Genomic DNA, 20,027 nt, shown 5'->3' on the forward strand with positions numbered 1-20,027 from the left:
ACAAGAAATATACCTGTAGGTAATTGCTAATATATATTTGATTTCCTCTTCTACATATGACTTTTGGGGAAGAAAAATTGAAGTAAATTGTAGTGATTTCCATGGGAGACTCTTTTTAAACATTTAATCACTTATTGTTTAAAACACACAAATAAGGGACGCCTGGGTGGCTCAGCGGTTGAGCATCTCCCTTTGGCTAAAGGTGTGATCCTGGAGTCCTGGAATTGAGTCCCACCATAGGGCTCCCTGCATAGAGCTGCTTCTCCCTCTGCCCGTGTCTCTCCCTCTCTGTGTCTCTCATGAATAAATAAATAAAATCTTTAAAAATATGTACAAATAAGTCCCGGTCCATTGACATTTGTCAGAACCTAAGAACACGTCTCAGATCTGTTTTTAATATGCAGAACCAGCCTCAGGGATACTCACATCGCTCTGGAGGTCATAAGCTTTCCGAGCTTGGATGATGTCATTCTGGTCAGGCAGGCAGGTCCACTCATGCAGAGGATGTTTATAGTCCACATCGCTGACCAAGATCTGGCACTGCTTCGCCTGAACGATACCAAGCATGTCCACTGGGCTGCTGTACCTGGTCTTGTATTTCTCAAAATCTTTCTTGTACTCACGGTCACTCTGCACTTTGGCAATGTGCAGAGACCACATTATCTTGGGGTCGTCGTGTACTGCTCTGGCACCAATGTGGTGACCCAACTGCTTACGATAAGCTTCCTTATATTTGTACTGAAAAAGAGAAACCGGTGAATAATGAGGGAGCACCAAGGGCTATTTCCTGTCATTCTTTTTGTGATGAGGCTTTGCTATGAAACCCTTAAGACACTAGAGGAATTTCAAGGCACCTGGGTGGCTCAGTTGGTTAAGCGGCTGCCTTTGGCTCTGGTCATAATCTCATGGGTCCTGAGATCAAGCCCTGAGTCAGGCTCCCTCCTCAGCAGGGAGTCTGCTTCTGTCTCTGCCTCTCCCCTGACCCCTACCTCATGCTCATACTTTCTCTCTCAAATAAATAAAATCTTTAAAAATAAATAAATAAAAGACACTAGGGGAGTTTCATCACATGCTGTTTTACATAATGAAAAGCTCTGGAAGGCTGTACAATAGCGAGAATACATTTACAACACTGCTGAAGTATACACTTGAAGATGGTTAAGATAGTAAATTTTATGTTATGTATTTTTAATTCATGATTAAAAAGAACCAGCGACAAAAACTGACAATTTGTGACTATTCAAATTAATACTGAAGTTGTCCGGGAATCTGAGATCTTCATTCTTAGGGTAAAGGAATATTGATTTTGTGCGACCCCTCAAGCAAGGACACATAGCTTTTTAGCTATCCTCTGTCATTCCTTAAGTCATGGGGGAGAGCTCTGTTAAAGCCTGCTTCTCTCCTGGCATCTTTGTCTTGAGTGTATCCTGAGGAGAGCTTATGAGGTTTTACGAGAAGCTCAACATCTCTCTACCTAGCTTTAATCAAGGTGCTCAATCTTATTAAGCAAAGACCAGAGGACAAGAGTCAAAAGAACCACATTCCAGTCCAGGCCTCGTCTCTATGCTGCTTACGATCTTGGGCAGGTTACCTACTATCTCAAATACTCAATTTATTTGCTTGTACAATGAAGGCAGTTAAGACTGAGGACTACAGCTCCACAGATGAGGACTACAGAGACTTCCAGCTATGACCCCCTGTGCAGGGGGCTTGGCCTGTTGGTAGCAAAGGGAAGGATTTGATCAGCTCGTACATCACTGGCAATGTCCCGAGAGGCCTTGGCAGCCACGATGGGAATGGCGTCGCTTCTCAAGTCATAGCCTTCTTTCTTGGCTTCTTCCATGGCCTGGCGATAGAAGTTCTGAGGAAAGAAAAAGTGGCTTTTAGATATAGTATTCACTTTCACTCTAAAAATGCATTTTTGTCAAAAGACAACTACTCTGGACACAGAACTAACTGCACTACTATGTTTAGACTTCAATTTTTTAAAAAAAAATATACATATTTTTTACTTTCTATTTAACTGAGGTATTTAAGTTGAAGTTTTATATTCAGCAGGTTTTAACATTCCAAGTTCTCGCACTCAAATCCTTATAGATTTTAGATGTTAATAGATTTCAAATGTGTTGAATTGTTCAGCACTTGGCTCTGCTCATGAAACAATCAAGAAATGTTGATTTATGTAACTCCAAATTTGCATTAGGAGTTTTATTCGCAAAGAATATGAGTGTATAACAATACATACTACCATGTGAGTACGTAAGCAAAATCGAACAGTGCTGATCTGAGGATAATCTGCTGGTCCTAAAATCTTTGTTAATATTGACTTGTTCCCTATTCATTTTGTCAACTGCTAGAAATTGCTAGCAGTCATAGGAATAGCGGGTACTAAGGATTTATGAGTTGAAAGCACAAAGATGGTAAAATTATATTTGATAATTTTTTTCTGTAAATTAGAAAAAAAAACCCCTGTTCGGTTTCTGTGATAGGACAGATACACACAGAAGGTGGAGCACAGGTGTTCCATTGGAACATAGTTTGAGAACCAGTGCATTAGACAAATCATCTATACTGGAAATCATTAGCCTTTTTGCTTGTGAGCCACCTATAGGAATTTTGACCAATCCCATACAATGTTAAAATAAATGTTAAATAATTGCTAATATATTTTTAGTTAATCAAAACATAATAAAATATGGATTTTGATGATTTTTAAACATAAAAGTAAAAATTATTGTATCTCCCAATGTTATTTTTGTGATTTATAGGAACTGGTGGTACCTTGACTGAAAAAGCTTTGGGTGGACATTAATAGATTAAATTGTGTGGCAGAGTTTTTTCCTTTTTTTTTTTTTAATACTCTCAGGCATGTATCACATTAACTTTTTTTCTCTTTTTGGAAATAAAATATGCATAATATCTAAATATTTTAATGTATGTTTTAATTTTTAAAAATATCTCTTTTCCTTAGTTTGAAAAATTTCAAACCTATAGAAAAGTTTTAAGAATAGTACAATGAACCAGCTACCCAATTATTAACGCTTTTGCCGTATTTATCTTTCTCTTGTATGTGTGGTATGTATATTTATTTCAATAGTAAGAACCAATGAAGAGTACATTGTAATCATCATGACTTTCACTTTTATATATACTTAAGCTCATGTATTTTTTTTTTACAACCAGGATATTTTTATTAAATTTGGGAAGTTTAAGATCTATGTGTAGATAGGAAGTATTCAAATTTCACCAACTGTCCAAGTAATGTCATTTCTGGCAATATTGTTTTTTTTGTTTTGTTTTGTTTGTTTTGTTTTGTTTTCCTAAAATCCAATTCAGGAGCATGAGTGGCATTTGGCTGTCTCTTCTGTTTCTAGGCCTTTAATCTGTGCTTTTTGTTTTAAAGTGAAAGAAGAGTGGCTAAGAAAGAAGTGATATCACCTTAAAGCAGAGGCCCTCTCAGGTGAGTAACGTAGAAGAGCATTAGGGAAGCTGAAGCTACATTAAGTGATTTGCTTAAAGCAAATGCAAGCCAGAAAACCTGCTGGAAAGATTTTGTTACCCCATAGACCCCTGAAGTTTGAAGGTAGCTCATCTTTGTCCCCGCCCCAGACAGACTGGTCCTATGATGGAATAACTTAATCCCTAATTTCAGTTTCGCCCCTTTCCTCTATTAAGAAAGTTATTGACCCCAGGAATGTAGTCACAGAACCCGTAGATAGTTCTGGAAAAGGATACAAAAATCACTTATGGTTTTAAGAGCAAAACAACAATGACCTCAATTCTTTAGGGTTTTATCTTTCTTCCTACTTTATAACATTTAGTATTTTGTCATTGTTGAAGCTGTCTAAAGACAAAATTTTAAGTGTAAGGAAAATAAATAGTGTGACAAATAATGAAAACTAATTGCTTCATTATTATGCCCCATTCTCATGTTAGATTGAATTAAAAATACTGGAATAAGATCTGAATTTAAAACGTGATGCAGAGACCATTTTTAAATGACCTAAGAGTCCTTGAAGGAAGTGTGTTTTTAATGTAGATTATTAACATGTGACAAATTACATTCTTCCCAAGATAAGATTTTACAAGGAAAAGCTAGAGTGAAAATAATAAATTTGATACACTTGAGATAAAATCCCAAGGCATTTTGTCTTCTTAAAAATTTCTAGAGAACTGGAGAGTCAAATAGCTACTCTATTATATTTTTCCTTGGAGGTCTCTGTCCTTAAAATGTGTTTAGATCATCTCATGTCTCGAGCCAAGCAAATAGGTTAATTTCATCATTCTTTCAACATTTGAAAAAGATGCAGGGCTTCAAAGAAGTGAACACTGGTTACCATCAAGATTATGTTTTAAAGCTTGTTTGGTAAGTTATTTACCCAAGAGAACTAGAACAGGTAAATGAGAATTTAAGAGGGAAAAAAAAGTGAAATGTGGTTGCTTTGTTTTTTTGGTTTATATTTATTGAGCTAAGTATGGAATGCAGGTACCAGTTGGGTTGAGAAAAAATTCAGGAGAGCCATTTTGAAATCTAATCCTTAGGAGACACCCCTTAAAGAAATAACATGCTCACATAATTCTAAAGAAAATAAATCCAGCTGAAAATTATAGAAATAAAAGCCCAATTTCCTCTCAGTCTGAAAAAAAAATTACCCCAAAAAACATCTACTTCATCTGACCTAATTTCAACAAAAGGGAAAATGTTATTACAGTTTGGATAGAAACTAACTTCATCTGTCTGGGGTGAGACAGACTTCTTGGGAAAAGCTCAACCAACTGAGAAGCTCTGTGGCCAAGAAAATTGCTCAAATTGCCAATGGCAATCAAATACTTATGATCAGGCTTGTCCTAGGGTCTTTTTTTTTTTTTTAAATCCTATCCTCTTCATTTCACTTGTCATGGTTACTTGATATGAGCTTCTGTCTTCTTTAGGGTCACATTATTATAACCAGAAGTAGTTAATAAAGATAGAAGAATGACTATGGTCAAGTCTTGAAAATAAGTACTTAATTTTCCAGTGTTCTCAAACTGAAGAAAAGTCCCTCCAATTTTTTTTTTTTTTTTTTTTAAGGAAGACACACAAACATGTAGGAAATCTAGCTTTTCTTGAATAAACCAAATAATTACTGACTTTGGCAAGTAGAATTGGGCAAGAAGCTGTTTCTGCCACAGTATTTCTGGACTGCAAAGATATGTGATGACAAGTTTAGTGCAGCCAGAGATAACACATAAAAAATATATTTTATTTTCCTTAGGCAATTTTGAAATGGATGGATTTGAGAATTCTCATATCAGTTCTTGTAAACAAACTTCAAGTTATTTTGAGTACATTACATAAATCTAATATGCATGGTAAGTTGAGTGTACAGGGAAGAAATTAAAGTTTATTAAGCAACTATTCTGTGCCAGGCTCCATGCTGGGCATATTACATACACAACCTTATTTAGTTACCACAAAAATTCTTCAAGATGTGTATTTTAATCCCATTTCACAGATGAGGTAACAAGAAAAACAGAATATATTGAAGTACTAATCTGGTAAATAGCAATCATCATTTTAAAATTAAAGTTATAAGTTCCAATCATTAATAATTGGCTTTGAGTTCGTTTATCCTCCTGACATGGAGACATTTTTGTATTTATTTCTGTATCTTTTTATCTATCTACTCCTTAATAGATGGCACATATATTCAGGGTAGGGTGATGGGCATAAAAAAACAAAACTAAGCTAATTGGTGCACATGAGAATTAAATCCAGACTTCTAACCTTTTACCATATCAGCAAAAAATCAACATGGCCAGATCAAGAAAACAAAACAAATGGTCTTACCTCACTATAATTTATTTTATTTTGTCTTGCCAACATAATTTCAGGTGTATCAGGCATGATGTGGACTTGGGTCTTGTCTTTGTCCCAGGCTTCTGTGTATAAGCGCTGTGAATGATAAAAAGGTTAATAAATCAGAAAAACAATGTTGTAAACAGAAGTTTCTAATTTAAAGAACAAGACAAAGTTGAAAGGCAGTCTCCTCACTATCTATACTGTGTGCTGTGTACCAATACTCTTCCATCTCTTTGATATTATAAGATACTTTTATTGTTACTAAATAAAAACATGGATCACCTCCAATTAAATTGCAAGCAAGTATTTTCCAAGCATATACACCTATCCCGATGTACTGTGGCTACCTTAAATTCTTCCCATGGTTTTGTTTGTTGTTTATTAACTGCAAATGTAACTGGATCCACCACCTCCAGATTTCTTTTTTGATAAATGTTATGGAGATTTGCATCTGACTTGTTTGTTTTATTCTCACTTAGATAAGTCCCAACAAAGAAGAAACATTAATATCAAATCACGTATGACTCTCATTGGCTGCAAACAAGATGAACTCCAAAAATCTGTCCTATTCGTAACTCTGGCTATTTCACAGAGATGTCAAAGCAGAAATTCCCACATACATTTTTGGAATACTGATGTAACCGAATAGAGAATGCAACCAAATCACTAAACACAATATGGCAAGTTGATAAAATAAAAAAGACTAAGGTAACCATAGATATCCTCAAGGATATATGGTTCCGTTTTAGTTTCCCCCAAACTGGGGGCTCACCTTGTTCATGTTGAGGGCATTGTTCTTGGCCAGCACCTGTTCCAGGGAATCCGTCACACTGGTAAACTTCAGCTTGTCTGGAGGCTGGCGGTAGATGTTGTCACTCAGTATCTCTGCAGCTTTCTTGCACTTGACCATATCCACAGACTCAATGGGGACCCAGCCAATGCCTCTCAGCCACTGGAGATCTGACTTGTAAATGTTCTGGTAAGATCAAACACAAAAGCAAGTCTTACTTTACCTGTTATGACACTTGATTTTAAAAAAATGAAAGAAAAAACTGTAAAACTTTAATAGCCAAACATCATATCTATGTCTTTGAAAATATTAAGCACAATTAGATATAGCTTCATGGCATTATATTCTGTCTAAAAGTAAGGCACAGTGAATGAGAGGCAGTGAGAAAAAATGTTATTAATTCTGAGGGCTCCACCTAATGCTAGCCCATTATCTATGTATCACTGTGTATTACTATCATAAGCACGGTCACCAGTGGTGCATAATGGGTTCTAGCACTCACGTCACTCTGGAGGTCATAGGCCTTCCGAGCGTGGATGACATCGTTCTGGTCAGGCAGGCACGTCCACTGGTGCAGGAAGTTCTTATAGTCTATGTCACTGACTAAGGTCTGGCACTTCTTGGCCAGGACCACCCCCAGCATGTCCACGGGGCTGCTGAACTTGGTCTTCCACTTCTCAAAGTCCTTCTTGTACTCCCTGTCACTCTGGATCTTGGCCACATGCATGGACCACATCATCTTGGGGTCATCCTCGATGTTTCGGGCTCCGATGTGGTGGCCAAGCTGCTTTCGGTAACCATCTTTGTATTTGTACTGAAATAAAAGTAGTCATTTTAAAAAAACAAACATGAATAGAGAGGGCTAAAAATCTTATTAGTTTAAAACATCATGATTTTAAATTTGGAATCATCCAAATATCAACTTATCTCCTCATCCTAAACTCTGATTTGACTTCACAGCAGTACTCGAATGGGAAAACAGGCCAAACTACATAGTTCTATGGTTTGCAGATATTAAGTCCCTGGAAATAAAGGCAGCAACACTTCCAGAAAATCAATCACAACAGTATATTCCCTTTTCTCCATCTTGGCCAGTGAAATCACTAACCTAGAAATTTTCCATATGATTTTGAGAATGCTACTACCCAGTCCACAGGCACCATAGGACCTGTCCCCCCACCCCCATCCCTCAGGTCTCCCAATGCTCGCTCTGTTAACTTTCACTGGGTCACGTGACTCCCTAAAATGGACTGGCTTGTGTTTTCTATCCTGCATACTCTGCTCTGTTGGAGATCAAATTTGGTTTGGGTTTCCTGGGATTGAGTGAGAAAACAGATTATATAACTACAAGAAAGCATCTTGGTGGTGGTGGTGGTAACTGCTGATTGGATATTCTCTTTTCACTTTGGACAATACACAAATCCTTACACATATTTATGGAAGTTTGAATTTCTTCACCAAAGGACCCATTTCTTTCAGAGACAGCAGAAAGAGAAATCAGAATCAACCATTTTATTGTTTTTGGTTGTCTTTGTTTTTCTGTTTTCATTTAAAAAGAACTCAAAAGGAAACACTTAGGGTAATTTTCCAAAGAAAGAGTTGGGAAATATCCAAAACACTTTCAGGGAAAGGTACATTTTCCTAGACCTGGCTAAACCAGGTCTTTTTCTGATGTTGAGCCAACACATGTAACCAAGTTACTTTTTTAAAGTCTTCTGGTATTTTCTCATTTCTTTATAAGTTATGTGCTCAAAATATGGAGATGAATGTCTCATAATTGTAGATATGAACAACTATAGATTTAAATTCAATTTTATACTGAAGTTTAGGATACCCTCTCCACCTATGGGACATGAATATAAAAGTTGTTTGGAGTTATAAATATGAAAGAGCTTTCTCTAATGAAAACCTTTTTTTTCTTCATTCAAAGCACAATAAATATGCTTTAATTGGCACCCAGATGCATTTCCCTGCTATGATGATGATCATTCCCTCACTTCCATCCAGCCACATAAATACATAGTGTCGCTACTCACATCACTGGCAATGTCCCTGGAGGCCTTGGCCGCCACGATTGGGATGGCATCAACTCGTAGGTCGTAGCCTTTCTTCTTCGATTCTTCATTGGCAAGTTTATACAGAGTCTACAGAAAGAGTGTCAGAGCTTAAAAGGTTTGACAGCAACAGTTGGGAGATTGCTAAGTGAAGTTACCAAATAATTTTTAAAAGGACAGGTTCTGGAAATAACCTAAATTTCTTGCAATATTGAAAGTAAATCAATTAGATCTTATCAAAAACAAAAAAACCCCATATATATAGCTTTGGAAATCAATGAGTCCTACCAATGGGTATTAGCAGAGATTGATAGATCAATCCATTATATATATTGTAGATTAATATAGATCATGTAGTTTGACATATGACGCACAACATAGGTTAATATCATCTAATACTATAAATCAATTGACAATGTACCAATCTACACATATTTCTAAGTGAAAAAATGTAGAGCAATGTTTATTATTCATTTATACGTAAAATATATACTTATAGACTTTCTTCATTAAAATATCTTTCACAATCATGTACTACTTTATAATATTTAAAAAACAAATGAGAAAAAGATTGAAGTACAATCCAAAACATAGCTAACTGGACTATAATCACAACTCTAAGTTTCTAAGTTTCGGCTGTATCCTATTAGTAAAACATGTGCCTATAAATTGCATTTTACTTAAAAAAAAAAAAGTAATCAGTGCTGTTAACAGAGAACACTTCTTTCTCATGCCTGATGCTTTCTTTCTAAAGGAGGAGCTCAATTATTTTTCTCTGACCTTCTGCCTTTCTCTGCCCCCCTTACTCTCTACTTGTGAATAGCTACACTGACTTACTGATTTCTTCAGCTGGTAGGAATGGGATAACTAGCCTCTCCCTGCCAGCTTTGACCTGCTCCCTTTAGGAGTAACCCTAGTGTCCTTCTCTGTTTCTCTGGGCTCTAAGACAACCTCACCCCTGAGCGGACTGAAGCTGATTGCCCTCCTCTAGTGTGACTTCTGTCCAGATGGAAACTTAATTCTGGGGTTCAGTTAGGTTCATTTAGTTCTCATACAAATGTACCCTTGAACCTAACTTGAGTGGTAAAAATATGTGAGTTTTCAACTTCTATTTATACTCTTTTGTTTTACCTCTCAATTTTATTCCTAATCCAGGTAGGGAAGAGGTACACATTATCAGTTCCCCCTTGGTAAATTTGCCAGGTTTAGGAAATAAAAAGACAGCGTGTCCAGTTGGACTTGAATTTTAGGTGAAAAACAAATAGTGTTTCAGTATAAATATTGAGGCACTATTTTGTGTGGCTGTCTTACCACTTGGAAATGCCAAAAAAACTACTCCGCCCCCACTGACCCACATGGCAGTGACCAGTTTGCCAACAGAATCCTATAGTGTATGATATTCAACTCGGAGAGGAAGGACTGGATGGATCGAGTGTTCATATCACAGAGCCACATGCACCATGGTAGCTGAGGCCTGAGAATCTCCACAAAAGTACAGGAAAACAGAGTAACAGTGATCACAATGTCAGTGCAGCATTAGAGCCTCTTGCGCTTACCTCACTGTAGTTGAGCTTGTTCTGTCTTGCCAGCATGATTTCCGGAGTATCAGGCATTATGTGAATTTGAGTCTTATCCTTGTCCCAGGCCTCTGTGTATAGACGCTATCAAAGAAGATGTTGATAGAAAACCATTTGAAGATGTGAGATAGATAGGCATCATGGAATACTACTCAGCCATCAAAAAGAATGGAATCTTGCCATTTGCAATGACGTGGTTGGAGCTAGAGGGTATTATCCTAAGTGAAATAGGTCAGTCAGAGAAAGACAAATATCCTATGATTTTACTCCTATGTGGAATTTAAGAAACAAAACAGATGAACATAGGGGAAGGGAAGGAAAAATAAGATGAAAACAGAGAGGGAGGCACACCATAAGGGGCTCTTAACTCTTGGAAACAAATGGAGGGTCACTGGAGGGCAAGAGGGGGTGGGAGGTTGGCATAACTGGGTGATGGGCATTAAGGAAGGCATGTGATGTGATGAGCACTGGGCACTGGATGCAACTGAGGAATCACTAAATTCTACCTATGAAACTAATAATAGAGTATATATTAATTACATTAAATTTGAATAAAAAAATTGAAATAGGAATTGCAAAAAGTCCAATAAAGCATAAATCTTATTAATACAATTAGGAAAAATAAGCCAAACTTGGATATGAGGTATTTAATTTGAGGTTTGACTCGATACTAGTTATTGAGGTTAAAACTGAAAATAATAGAAATTTAGAGGATTTCAAGTATGGAATTCAGAACCTAAATGTGACCCTACACATAATGGATAATTTTAACTGCACTAGTCTTTTTGGCATCTTAGAAAAGCCTGAGGCAGCTGAGGCTCACCTTGTTCATGTTGAGGGCATTGTTCTTGGCCAGCACCTGTTCCAGGGAATCCGTCACACTGGTAAACTTCAGCTTGTCTGGAGGCTGGCGGTAGATGTTGTCACTTAGTATCTCTGCAGCTTTCTTGCACTTGACCATATCCACAGACTCAATGGGGACCCAGCCAATGCCTCTCAGCCACTGGAGATCTGATTTGTAAATGTTCTGTCAAGAGGAAAAATGTCAAACTCTTTAGCAAGACTAAAAGATTTAGGGCACAAAACTTAGGGCCAATGCAATCAGTAAGGATGCACAATACTGGTCGTTTGTTTGTTTTCATAGAAAATCAGCTCATCTGTGTTAGGCAGACTGAAAGGGCAACTATATTAAAAAATGACCCAGAAATGTCTCGTAACCATAACAAAAAATGACCATACGTTTCTGGTTGTAAGGAGAGGAATAATCTGATACCTTCAGTTGGTCAGTTCAGTGAATATTCTTATACTGTCCGTGTGTGCAGGGAAACAATGCCAATCCAGAGTGGGAGAAACCACAGATACGTCCAACAGCACGCTAGTGGTAACTGTTAGGCCTAGTCAAATGAAATCCTCTGTAGCTTTTAAAAGCCATATTTTAAAGAATTGGACACTCATAGAAATATCACTAATATTACACAAAGAAAAAACAAAAACAAGAAATGAGGTATGTGGATAAATTACATGAACAGGAGTGGGCTCTCTCAAGGGTTGTATTCTGTTGGGTTTTATTGTCTTCTGTTTTTTTTTATCTTTCAAAATATCCGTAATGCTCTTTAAGAATAAACAGAAAAAGAAGTTGAGATATAATAATGATGAGAATCGCTGAAGCACTGAGGCAGACCTTTCATGGCCTTAACACTGTCCAAGGCTCAGGGCATTAAACACCCATGTCCATTGGTCCAAAGCCCCAAGTGCTCTTTTCCCACCAAGTGCTCAAGACCAGAAGATTGACTGCTTTCCAGAATTGTCTTTCCATACCTTTCTCTTGTGATTTAATTATTTTTTTTAAGATTTTATTTATTCATGAGAGAGAGAGAGAGAGAGAGAGGGAGAGGGAAGGAGGGGCAGAAACACAGGCAGAGGGAGAAGCAGGCTTCCTGTGGAGAGCCCAATGTGGGACTCAATTCAAGGACCCCAGGATCATGACCTGAGTCAAAGATAGATGCTCAACAACTGAGCACCCCAGGTGTCCTTCTTGTGATTTATTATGTTTTTATTTTCTTATTGGAGTTCCATTTGCCAAAATATGGTTATAACATTGTGATTTATTTTAAATCATTTTTCTGCTATGGATTTTTGTGAACCTATTAAGTACTCATAACTACCTCACAACAAAGGAATTGGACCTTTGCCCAGCTCATTTGAGGGATTTTACCCATAACATCCATTAAGTAGAAAATAGAAACTGCTATTTTGCAGTCTAGACAAAAAGCCTTTTGGAATTACCCTATGCTGACTGCTACTTGCCCCCTAAATAACAACAGTAAGAATGAGAACAATAGCCTTTTATATCTCTGGAGTGCTTCTTAACTTTCAAAAGACTGTTAACTTTCAAATAACCATTAAGACTGTATATCACAATGTTGGGGAAGAGATCTTGAAAAGGCACTCAACAAATAGATGCAAGCAGTCTGTCAATGCTGTCACTCCATGGGCGACACTAGCCATTTTAGCTTTCTTTCATGTGCAGGCAAAGCCTTTCTTTTTGGACACAATTGCAAAACAGGGTTCTGTATGTCAAAAACTACAGAATAAGTGTCGGCATTTCCACAGGTGGGCTGTACAGTTTCCAATACAGCTATCTGTATAATTATTATTGACTTATTTTATTCTCTAAAATCCTCTAATGCTTAATAATCCCTTCAAATGTTTATAAACTATGTGCTGGAGGAAATGTGCTTCTCACACCCATATTTGATATCAAAAGCAGGTGCACTAGCTCCTAGGGTCTGTCATTACCATGTGACCCCTCGACCGAGAGCCATGCTAAGAGAAGAGGCCAGTGAACTGACCCTAAACATAGCAACTTCTTTTATTTCATAAGAATAACAATTAGCATTGTAGTAGGCATCAGAATGCTAATTATAACCTCATTTGGTTTGCAAAGAAGCTAAAAACAAAATTCAGAGTAATTTTTTTTAAAAATAAAAATGTGTGGTTTCTAGCCCCCTAAAAGAATAAAAGAAAATGTCTCCATCTGGTGGACTCTGAATTCGAACATTGCTTAAGTCCAGTTTTGTTTTTATAGGACCAAATCCAGTCTGTAAACTTCCTTTCCTTATCAAGCCTATTAAACATATTCATGATAAAGCAATCAAAGTATATTCTGATTGAAATCTCATGCACTGATCAATAAATCCTAACTTAATTGGGCCAGTTGGGTTGCAAATAAAGGAAAACTTTTATATAGTTTAATTTCTGAACACAACTCTTTCATAGATGCTGTACTCACATCGCTCTGGAGGTCATAGGCCTGCCGAGCGTGGATGACATCGTTCTGGTCAGGCAGGCACGTCCATTGGTGCAGGAAGTTCTTATAGTCTATGTCACTGACTAAGGTCTGGCAATTCTTGGCCAGGACCACCCCCAGCATGTCCACGGGGCTGCTGAACTTGGTCTTCCACTTCTCAAAGTCCTTCTTGTACTCCCTGTCACTCTGGATCTTGGCCACATGCATGGACCACATCATCTTGGGGTCATCCTCGATGTTTCGGGCTCCGATGTGGTGGCCAACCTGCTTTCGGTAACCATCTTTGTATTTGTACTGAGATGAAAACACACAAATCAGGTTTTTATTAGAAGCCCTTGGAGGTCAAAATCTGTACAAAATCACCTTTCTTACATCAAAGTTGTAAGTTAACTTTTGCTAATAAACACTAACTCAAGCTAGTATCTTGACCTTTACCCTCGAAGCTTCTAGAGCTAAGAAAATAGATGGAGTCTGTATAGTTGTAGTTCATATTCCAAATCACTTTTGGCCTAGTGATCAGGAATAATTCTGGAGGAAGGTGTTGCCCACAATAAGGAGAGGCCGTTTGAACATAGGAATTTGGAGAAATGAATTTTAGGTACTAAAAGTAGGTCAGGAAAGAGATGTACTTGGTGACATGGCATGTTTAATAAGCCATAAAATGAATGTCTGGTTCCTGTAAGGATGTAGTACTCTAGGGCCTAGGACCTTGTTTAGTATTAGTATACTAGTTATTATACTACTATGAACTAATAGCATACTATTAGTATACCAACATAATACTGGTATTAGTTTACTACTAAAACTGACATAGCAGTCCGATTGGGTAGAGCATGCTCCAAAAAACTCATAGGTTCTACACCTGCATAGACCAAGAATGTTTTTACTATTCTATGTCCAATGATGTTGTCCTGGGATCTGAGCCAGTTATTCCAAATACGTGCCTCTAGTCTCAAAGATAACTAAGTATGAAAAGTACAGATGGGTCATCGGGAGGCAATATGGTACAGTGGGAAGGAATGAGGTTGTCTGGAGTTTCAATTCTACCAGATGCAAAGAGTTTGATTTTAGACAAGTTGCTTAAGCTATCCATAAAACAGGGATAATGACAACACTTACATCCTAGGATAATTATGAAGTATAACACATGTCAAGCTCTTAGCACAGAATTCTCAATACTTTCTAGTTATGATTCTTATTTATAATTGTTGACAAAGCCATTTGTAGGGAAGGTCCAACATATATAAACTAAGTCACTAACACAATATAAAGGGCAGTGTTACCATATTCCCAAATATTAGGCCCTTGATTTTTAGAGCAGTGGTCTGTTCCTCAAGAATCTTCTGTGCTAGAGAGCCAGGAGCTGTTATTAAGGGCACAATCTTGGGCTAGTAGCCACCTCTGATACTGATCCACTGCCTTCTTTTCATAATCTTAGATGAATTATAATAGCAAGTGTCATTAATTTTGTGAATATTGTACATTCTACTTTCTAGAAGCATTTTGATGATTACTCTATCTCCAACCCTACAGATATGCTCTAAACATTTCCATGTGAATGGATCTTTCTCTGTTTTTGGTGGGTTAGTTTTCATTGAAGATACTGTGTCCTAAAGGTTATAAACCCCTTGTATGAACATCGAAAAAGATTTTTCTAGATTTTCGAAAAATCCCACATAAATACATTAGGACATATTTCCAAAGGGTGAGGAAAGTTCTTTTTGAAGATTTAGTTCAGTGAAAACGTCACATCAGCCTGATTATATATTTGGGGTGACACCGGAACTCACATCACTGGCGATGTCCCTGGAGGCCTTGGCAGCCACGATTGGGATGGCATCAACTCGCAGGTCATAGCCTCTCTTCTTTGCTTCTTCATTGGCGAGTTTATACAGACTCTAAGTTTGGGCAGAAAATATGTAAATATACATAGATGTTGACATTCATATCCAAAAACCCACAGGGGACTAAGATAATTCACTAAGTTCAACACAGGTAGGGTGCCTATAATAATCTCAGAGTTCTAAGCCTTTGCACTGTTTGCTGAAGACTTAAAAATGATGCATATAGAGAACATTGCAGCTTTATTTTTAACAATTAGGTTGAACTAACTAAACATAGGTATTGGGACAGCTGGGTGGCTCAGCGGTTGAGCATCTGCCTTTGGTTCAGGGCGTGATCCTGGAGTCCCAGGATCGAGTCCCACATCAGGCTCCCTGCATGAAGCCTGCTTCTCTGCCTATATCTCTGCGCCTGTGTCTCTCTCATGAATAAATAAAAATCTAAAAAAAAAAAAAAGAAAAAATAAACATAGGTATTATCCACTGTTTCAAGATTTCTTAGAACTATGAATAAGTTTTGAAGAGAACTAAAATATTAAGTTGAAACACAAGGGTCTACCATGGCAAAATGTGGATAAGAGGGAAAGACTTGATTAACTGTTGATCATGGAAGCTAATTCAATCCACATTTATTCTGCACTGACTGTGTGCTGTGACTATGCTGGGTACTTGGAAATCAAAGATGAGTATGAGACGTCTTCCATTGTCAAGGTTCCTACGGGAATTGACAAAAAGACTGGTGACCTACAGACCAAGCTACCAAAAAGTCAAACCACGAGAGGTGGTTTAATCGTATTATTAACCAAGAGCTCCGGGAAGCAGTAATTATGAATTAAGAATCAGGAGAGTTTGTGTAGAGGGACTAATTTTTGCCCTGGACCGTGAGTGATTAGTATGGTTTCAGTAGAGTGCAATGGCAGTCAAGGCCTGAGGGAGTTGCATGAATCAAACCACAAGGGAGTGAAGGTGCAGGTGTGTCAAAGGAAGAGGGGAGCAGTGCCAAGGACAAGTGGCAGGAAAGGACTGAAAAGAATCTGGAGATGGACCAAAGTCTTGTTGCTGAACAATTTTGTTTAATTTCACAGGAAATAGGAAACCAATAATAATCTTTGAGGAAGAGTGACATAATCAAACTTGCATTTTACCTTCCTATCCCAAATGAAGAAAAAAAAATACAAAAGCACTGAACTAAGCTGAGAGACAGAGAACGCAGACCAGGCAGGTTAGAACCTCAGTTCAGGGCATTATCCCTGGGTCTCTTTGAACCAATTACAGTATTTGAGCTTTTGCAGCAAATAGAGTCCAGAATTCCAGAACTGCTGAGCAGTCAGATAGAGAGGCTCTTTGTCTCCTGAAATTCCTGCATACACAGTCCATGCTTTCCTATAAATATACAGGATCTATATTATAGGTTTAGCTAAAAAATTCAATCCTTTTAGCTTTGCAAGTGGGACTTGATTTTTGTGTTTAGGGACAATTATGAGTTATAGGAGTGCTAAAATTATAGTTTGCACTCACCAAACTTAAGATGGTGGCTCATCTAGCTAAATTCTCTAAGTTATATAAGAGTTATATGCTGCTGACTTATACTTTCAAAGAAACGGTATTTTCTTTGCTGGTAGCACAAAGCTGGGAGAAATAACTAATATACCAACTGACAGAAAAATCAGGTTCACAAAAATCTCCACACAGTTAAATACGCTTAATCTATCTAGGAAGAAGAAATTGTAGAGATAAAGGTTACTCTTTGAACTGATTTTAATATATTTTTTAAAGATTTTATTTTTTTTTTATTCATGAGAGACACACAGAGAGAGACACACATACACACAGGCAGGGGGAGAAGCAGGCCCCGATGCAGGACTCGATCCCAGGACCCCAGGATCACACCCTGAGCCAAAGGCAGACGCTCAACCACTGAGCCACCCAGGGATCCCTGAGCTGATTTTAAACAATTTTTTTTTCTTCATCATCAGGATTTTAAACTGAATTTAAGCTGCCAAATGTATAAATGCAGGAGAGAGGAAACCTAGCTTAAGCCCATGTAAAATGTCTTAGGGTTTGAGGTGATCCTAAGTTCCATGTCTCCCAGCGGCGACAGAGCTGCCCGTGTGCTCTGAGGCACTGAGTGCCGAAATGGGAGGTCGTATGTCCAGAAGAGGAAAGATGTCAACTGTATTCTACACTTGCAGGATCTTGTTTGGTTTGGAGGGTCATATTCTAGCAGGGAGGTCATGTGACGAATGGCCTGGAACTGGGGATTGTCTGGATCAGAAAGAGATGCTGGGACGAGAAGGCAGGGGAGGCACCACAGTAGCTACCCTCATCTCCAGAGTTGGCAGAGACTGGTTTTGCACTGCCTCAGAGGACTATATAAGTCTGCAGAGAGAACTCTATATCAGAAGCATCTTCTCATGGAATTTTCCAGAAATGGGCTGATTTAAACTCCTTGTGAATGAGAACACAAAGGTAGGATGACAACCTGTTGGGTGGGGACGCTTGCACTAGAAGAGAGGCTGACCTTTCCGCCTAACCATTCATGGTTCTGACATGGGGGTATACGGCCTGATGCTCACAGAAAGTAAGAAGGAATGGGCTTGCTAATACATACCCTGGAGGGGTCCTCTCTCTCTCTTTTTCTGTCTTACTGATAATACTGTAATTTTAGTCCTTGACTTAATTTTATACATTAAAAAATCTTAAATCATGACTTTAAACCACAATTTGAGAAAAATCACACATGGAAAATATATCTAGCACAGCAATACAGCATAAGGAGAAGACACGAATAGAAGATTATTCTATTGCTAATTTCCTAACTTTAAAAATTGCTAAAAGGAAAAGGTCTGATCCATCTTATGATTACCACTTAAATCATTAGAGTTCACATATCTTTCACTTCATAAGTGATAATTTGAATTAAAGTTTGATGTTTAGGATGAGGATTGAGAAATGCACGAGTTACTAGTCACATGGAGCAAGAAAAAAGATCCTCTATGAAGTTGTTATGTAGTCTTACATCACCTGGGACAGATTAGCTGAAATAAGAAATGGCATGCAAACTTCATAGAATTAGCATCTGTTCCTACCTCACTGTAGTTGATTTTGTTCATTCTTGCCAACATAATTTCTGGTGTGTCTGGCATGATGTGGACCTGGGTCTTGTCTTTGTCCCAGGCTTCTGTGTATAAACGCTATCAAAGAATATATAACATGTCATCAGAAAAAAATTCAGTTTTATAATTAATAAGAATTTCAGGGCCACCAAAATTTTATAAACAAATAACAAAAGGTTATACATTTTATCCACATTATGTATGGTAGACACATCTTCAAGTAATTAGTTCATAAAACACATTTAGTACCTTATGATAATCTGAAGTGTATGTTAACAAAAGGAAATTGAGGGCATCTTTTATATATAAAGATGATTTTCCATTAAAATATACTATTGTATCAAAACTATGAAATAATTACTAAAGCAAATATTAAATATAAGCGACACATATATATGGGTAGATAGATAGACGTCTTTTGTTGCTCAATGCTTGCTTTCTTTCTTTGATTATGCTTCTTTTTGATTTGGCTGTCCTACCATGGTTCTCTGAATTTTGAAGCCTCACCTTGTTCATCGTGATGGTGTTATTCTTGGCTAACACTTGTTCCAAAGAATCAGTCACACTGGTAAATTTGAATTTGTCTGGAGGCTGGCGATAGATTTTATCACTCAAAATTTCAGTTGCTCTTTTGCATTTTTCCACATCCAAAGAGCCAATAGGAACCCAGCCGATGCCTCTCAACCACTGCAGATCTGACTTGTACATATTCTGTTGAGACAAATAGTCAATAAATATTTATCTCTGCATTAGGAAAACGTTTCATTTAAAAGATATGAAACAAAAAACACTCTTAAAAACACAGTTTGATGGACAGGCAGTATATGAGACAATATTCCTTTCTGGCCTGGAAAGTTAATTAATACTCCCAAGGAAAGAAGAAATGCCATTCCTACCTTGCAGGGGCTGATAAGCTTGGTGCCACCTATTGCTACCTTCTCCAAGAGGAATTAGTTCACTGATTTCCTACCTTTGCATGCCATCATGATCTTCACGTACTCACATCGCTCTGGAGGTCGTAGGCATGTCGAGCATGGGTGACATCGTTCTGGTCAGGCAGGCACGTCCACTGGTGCAGGTAGTTCTTATAGTCTATGTCACTGACTAAGGTCTGGCACTTCTTGGCCAGGACCAAGTCCAGCATGTCCACGGGGCTGCTGAACTTGGTCTTCCACTTCTCGAAGTCCTTCTTGTACTCCCTGTCACTCTGGACCTTGGCCACATGCATGGACCACATCATCTTGGGGTCATCATGTATCGCTCGGGCACCAATGTGATGGCCAAGCTGCTTACGATAGCCTTCTTTGTACTTGTACTAGAAGAAGAAAGATAATCAACTCTTTTAGTTTTTAGTAAAAGAAACTACAAGGTCCCAATTTTTCTATTCATTAAAAATACACTAATTTTCTCCTGTATATAAATATGTGTACTTTGTAAACCACTTAAAAAACAAATATATATGTATACAAAAACTAAAGACATTATTCTATTATTCAG

General features: G+C 37.7%; 1 protein-coding gene across 24 annotated transcripts in view; it reads right to left on the reverse strand.

Annotated features, from left to right (window-relative positions):
* The window catches only part of NEB (nebulin), a 200,919-nt gene that overhangs the window by 101,581 nt on the left and 79,311 nt on the right, over positions 1-20,027 (reverse strand). For all 24 annotated transcript variants that reach the window (XM_072789183.1, XM_072789189.1, XM_072789188.1 and 21 more), the window contains exons 61-73: positions 19,534-19,845; positions 19,038-19,241; positions 18,504-18,608; positions 15,364-15,471; positions 13,556-13,867; positions 11,087-11,290; positions 10,243-10,347; positions 8,669-8,776; positions 7,135-7,446; positions 6,615-6,818; positions 5,831-5,935; positions 1,754-1,861; positions 427-738 (exon numbers count right to left, since the gene is read on the reverse strand). In XM_072789183.1, coding sequence (XP_072645284.1) covers positions 427-738; positions 1,754-1,861; positions 5,831-5,935; positions 6,615-6,818; positions 7,135-7,446; positions 8,669-8,776; positions 10,243-10,347; positions 11,087-11,290; positions 13,556-13,867; positions 15,364-15,471; positions 18,504-18,608; positions 19,038-19,241; positions 19,534-19,845 — 2,499 coding nt within the window. The remainder of the gene's footprint in view (positions 1-426; positions 739-1,753; positions 1,862-5,830; positions 5,936-6,614; positions 6,819-7,134; positions 7,447-8,668; positions 8,777-10,242; positions 10,348-11,086; positions 11,291-13,555; positions 13,868-15,363; positions 15,472-18,503; positions 18,609-19,037; positions 19,242-19,533; positions 19,846-20,027) is intronic.

This window comes from Canis lupus, chromosome 20, assembly GCF_048164855.1.
Source record: "Canis lupus baileyi chromosome 20, mCanLup2.hap1, whole genome shotgun sequence".
In the NCBI taxonomy this organism is placed as follows: Eukaryota; Metazoa; Chordata; class Mammalia; order Carnivora; family Canidae; genus Canis; species Canis lupus.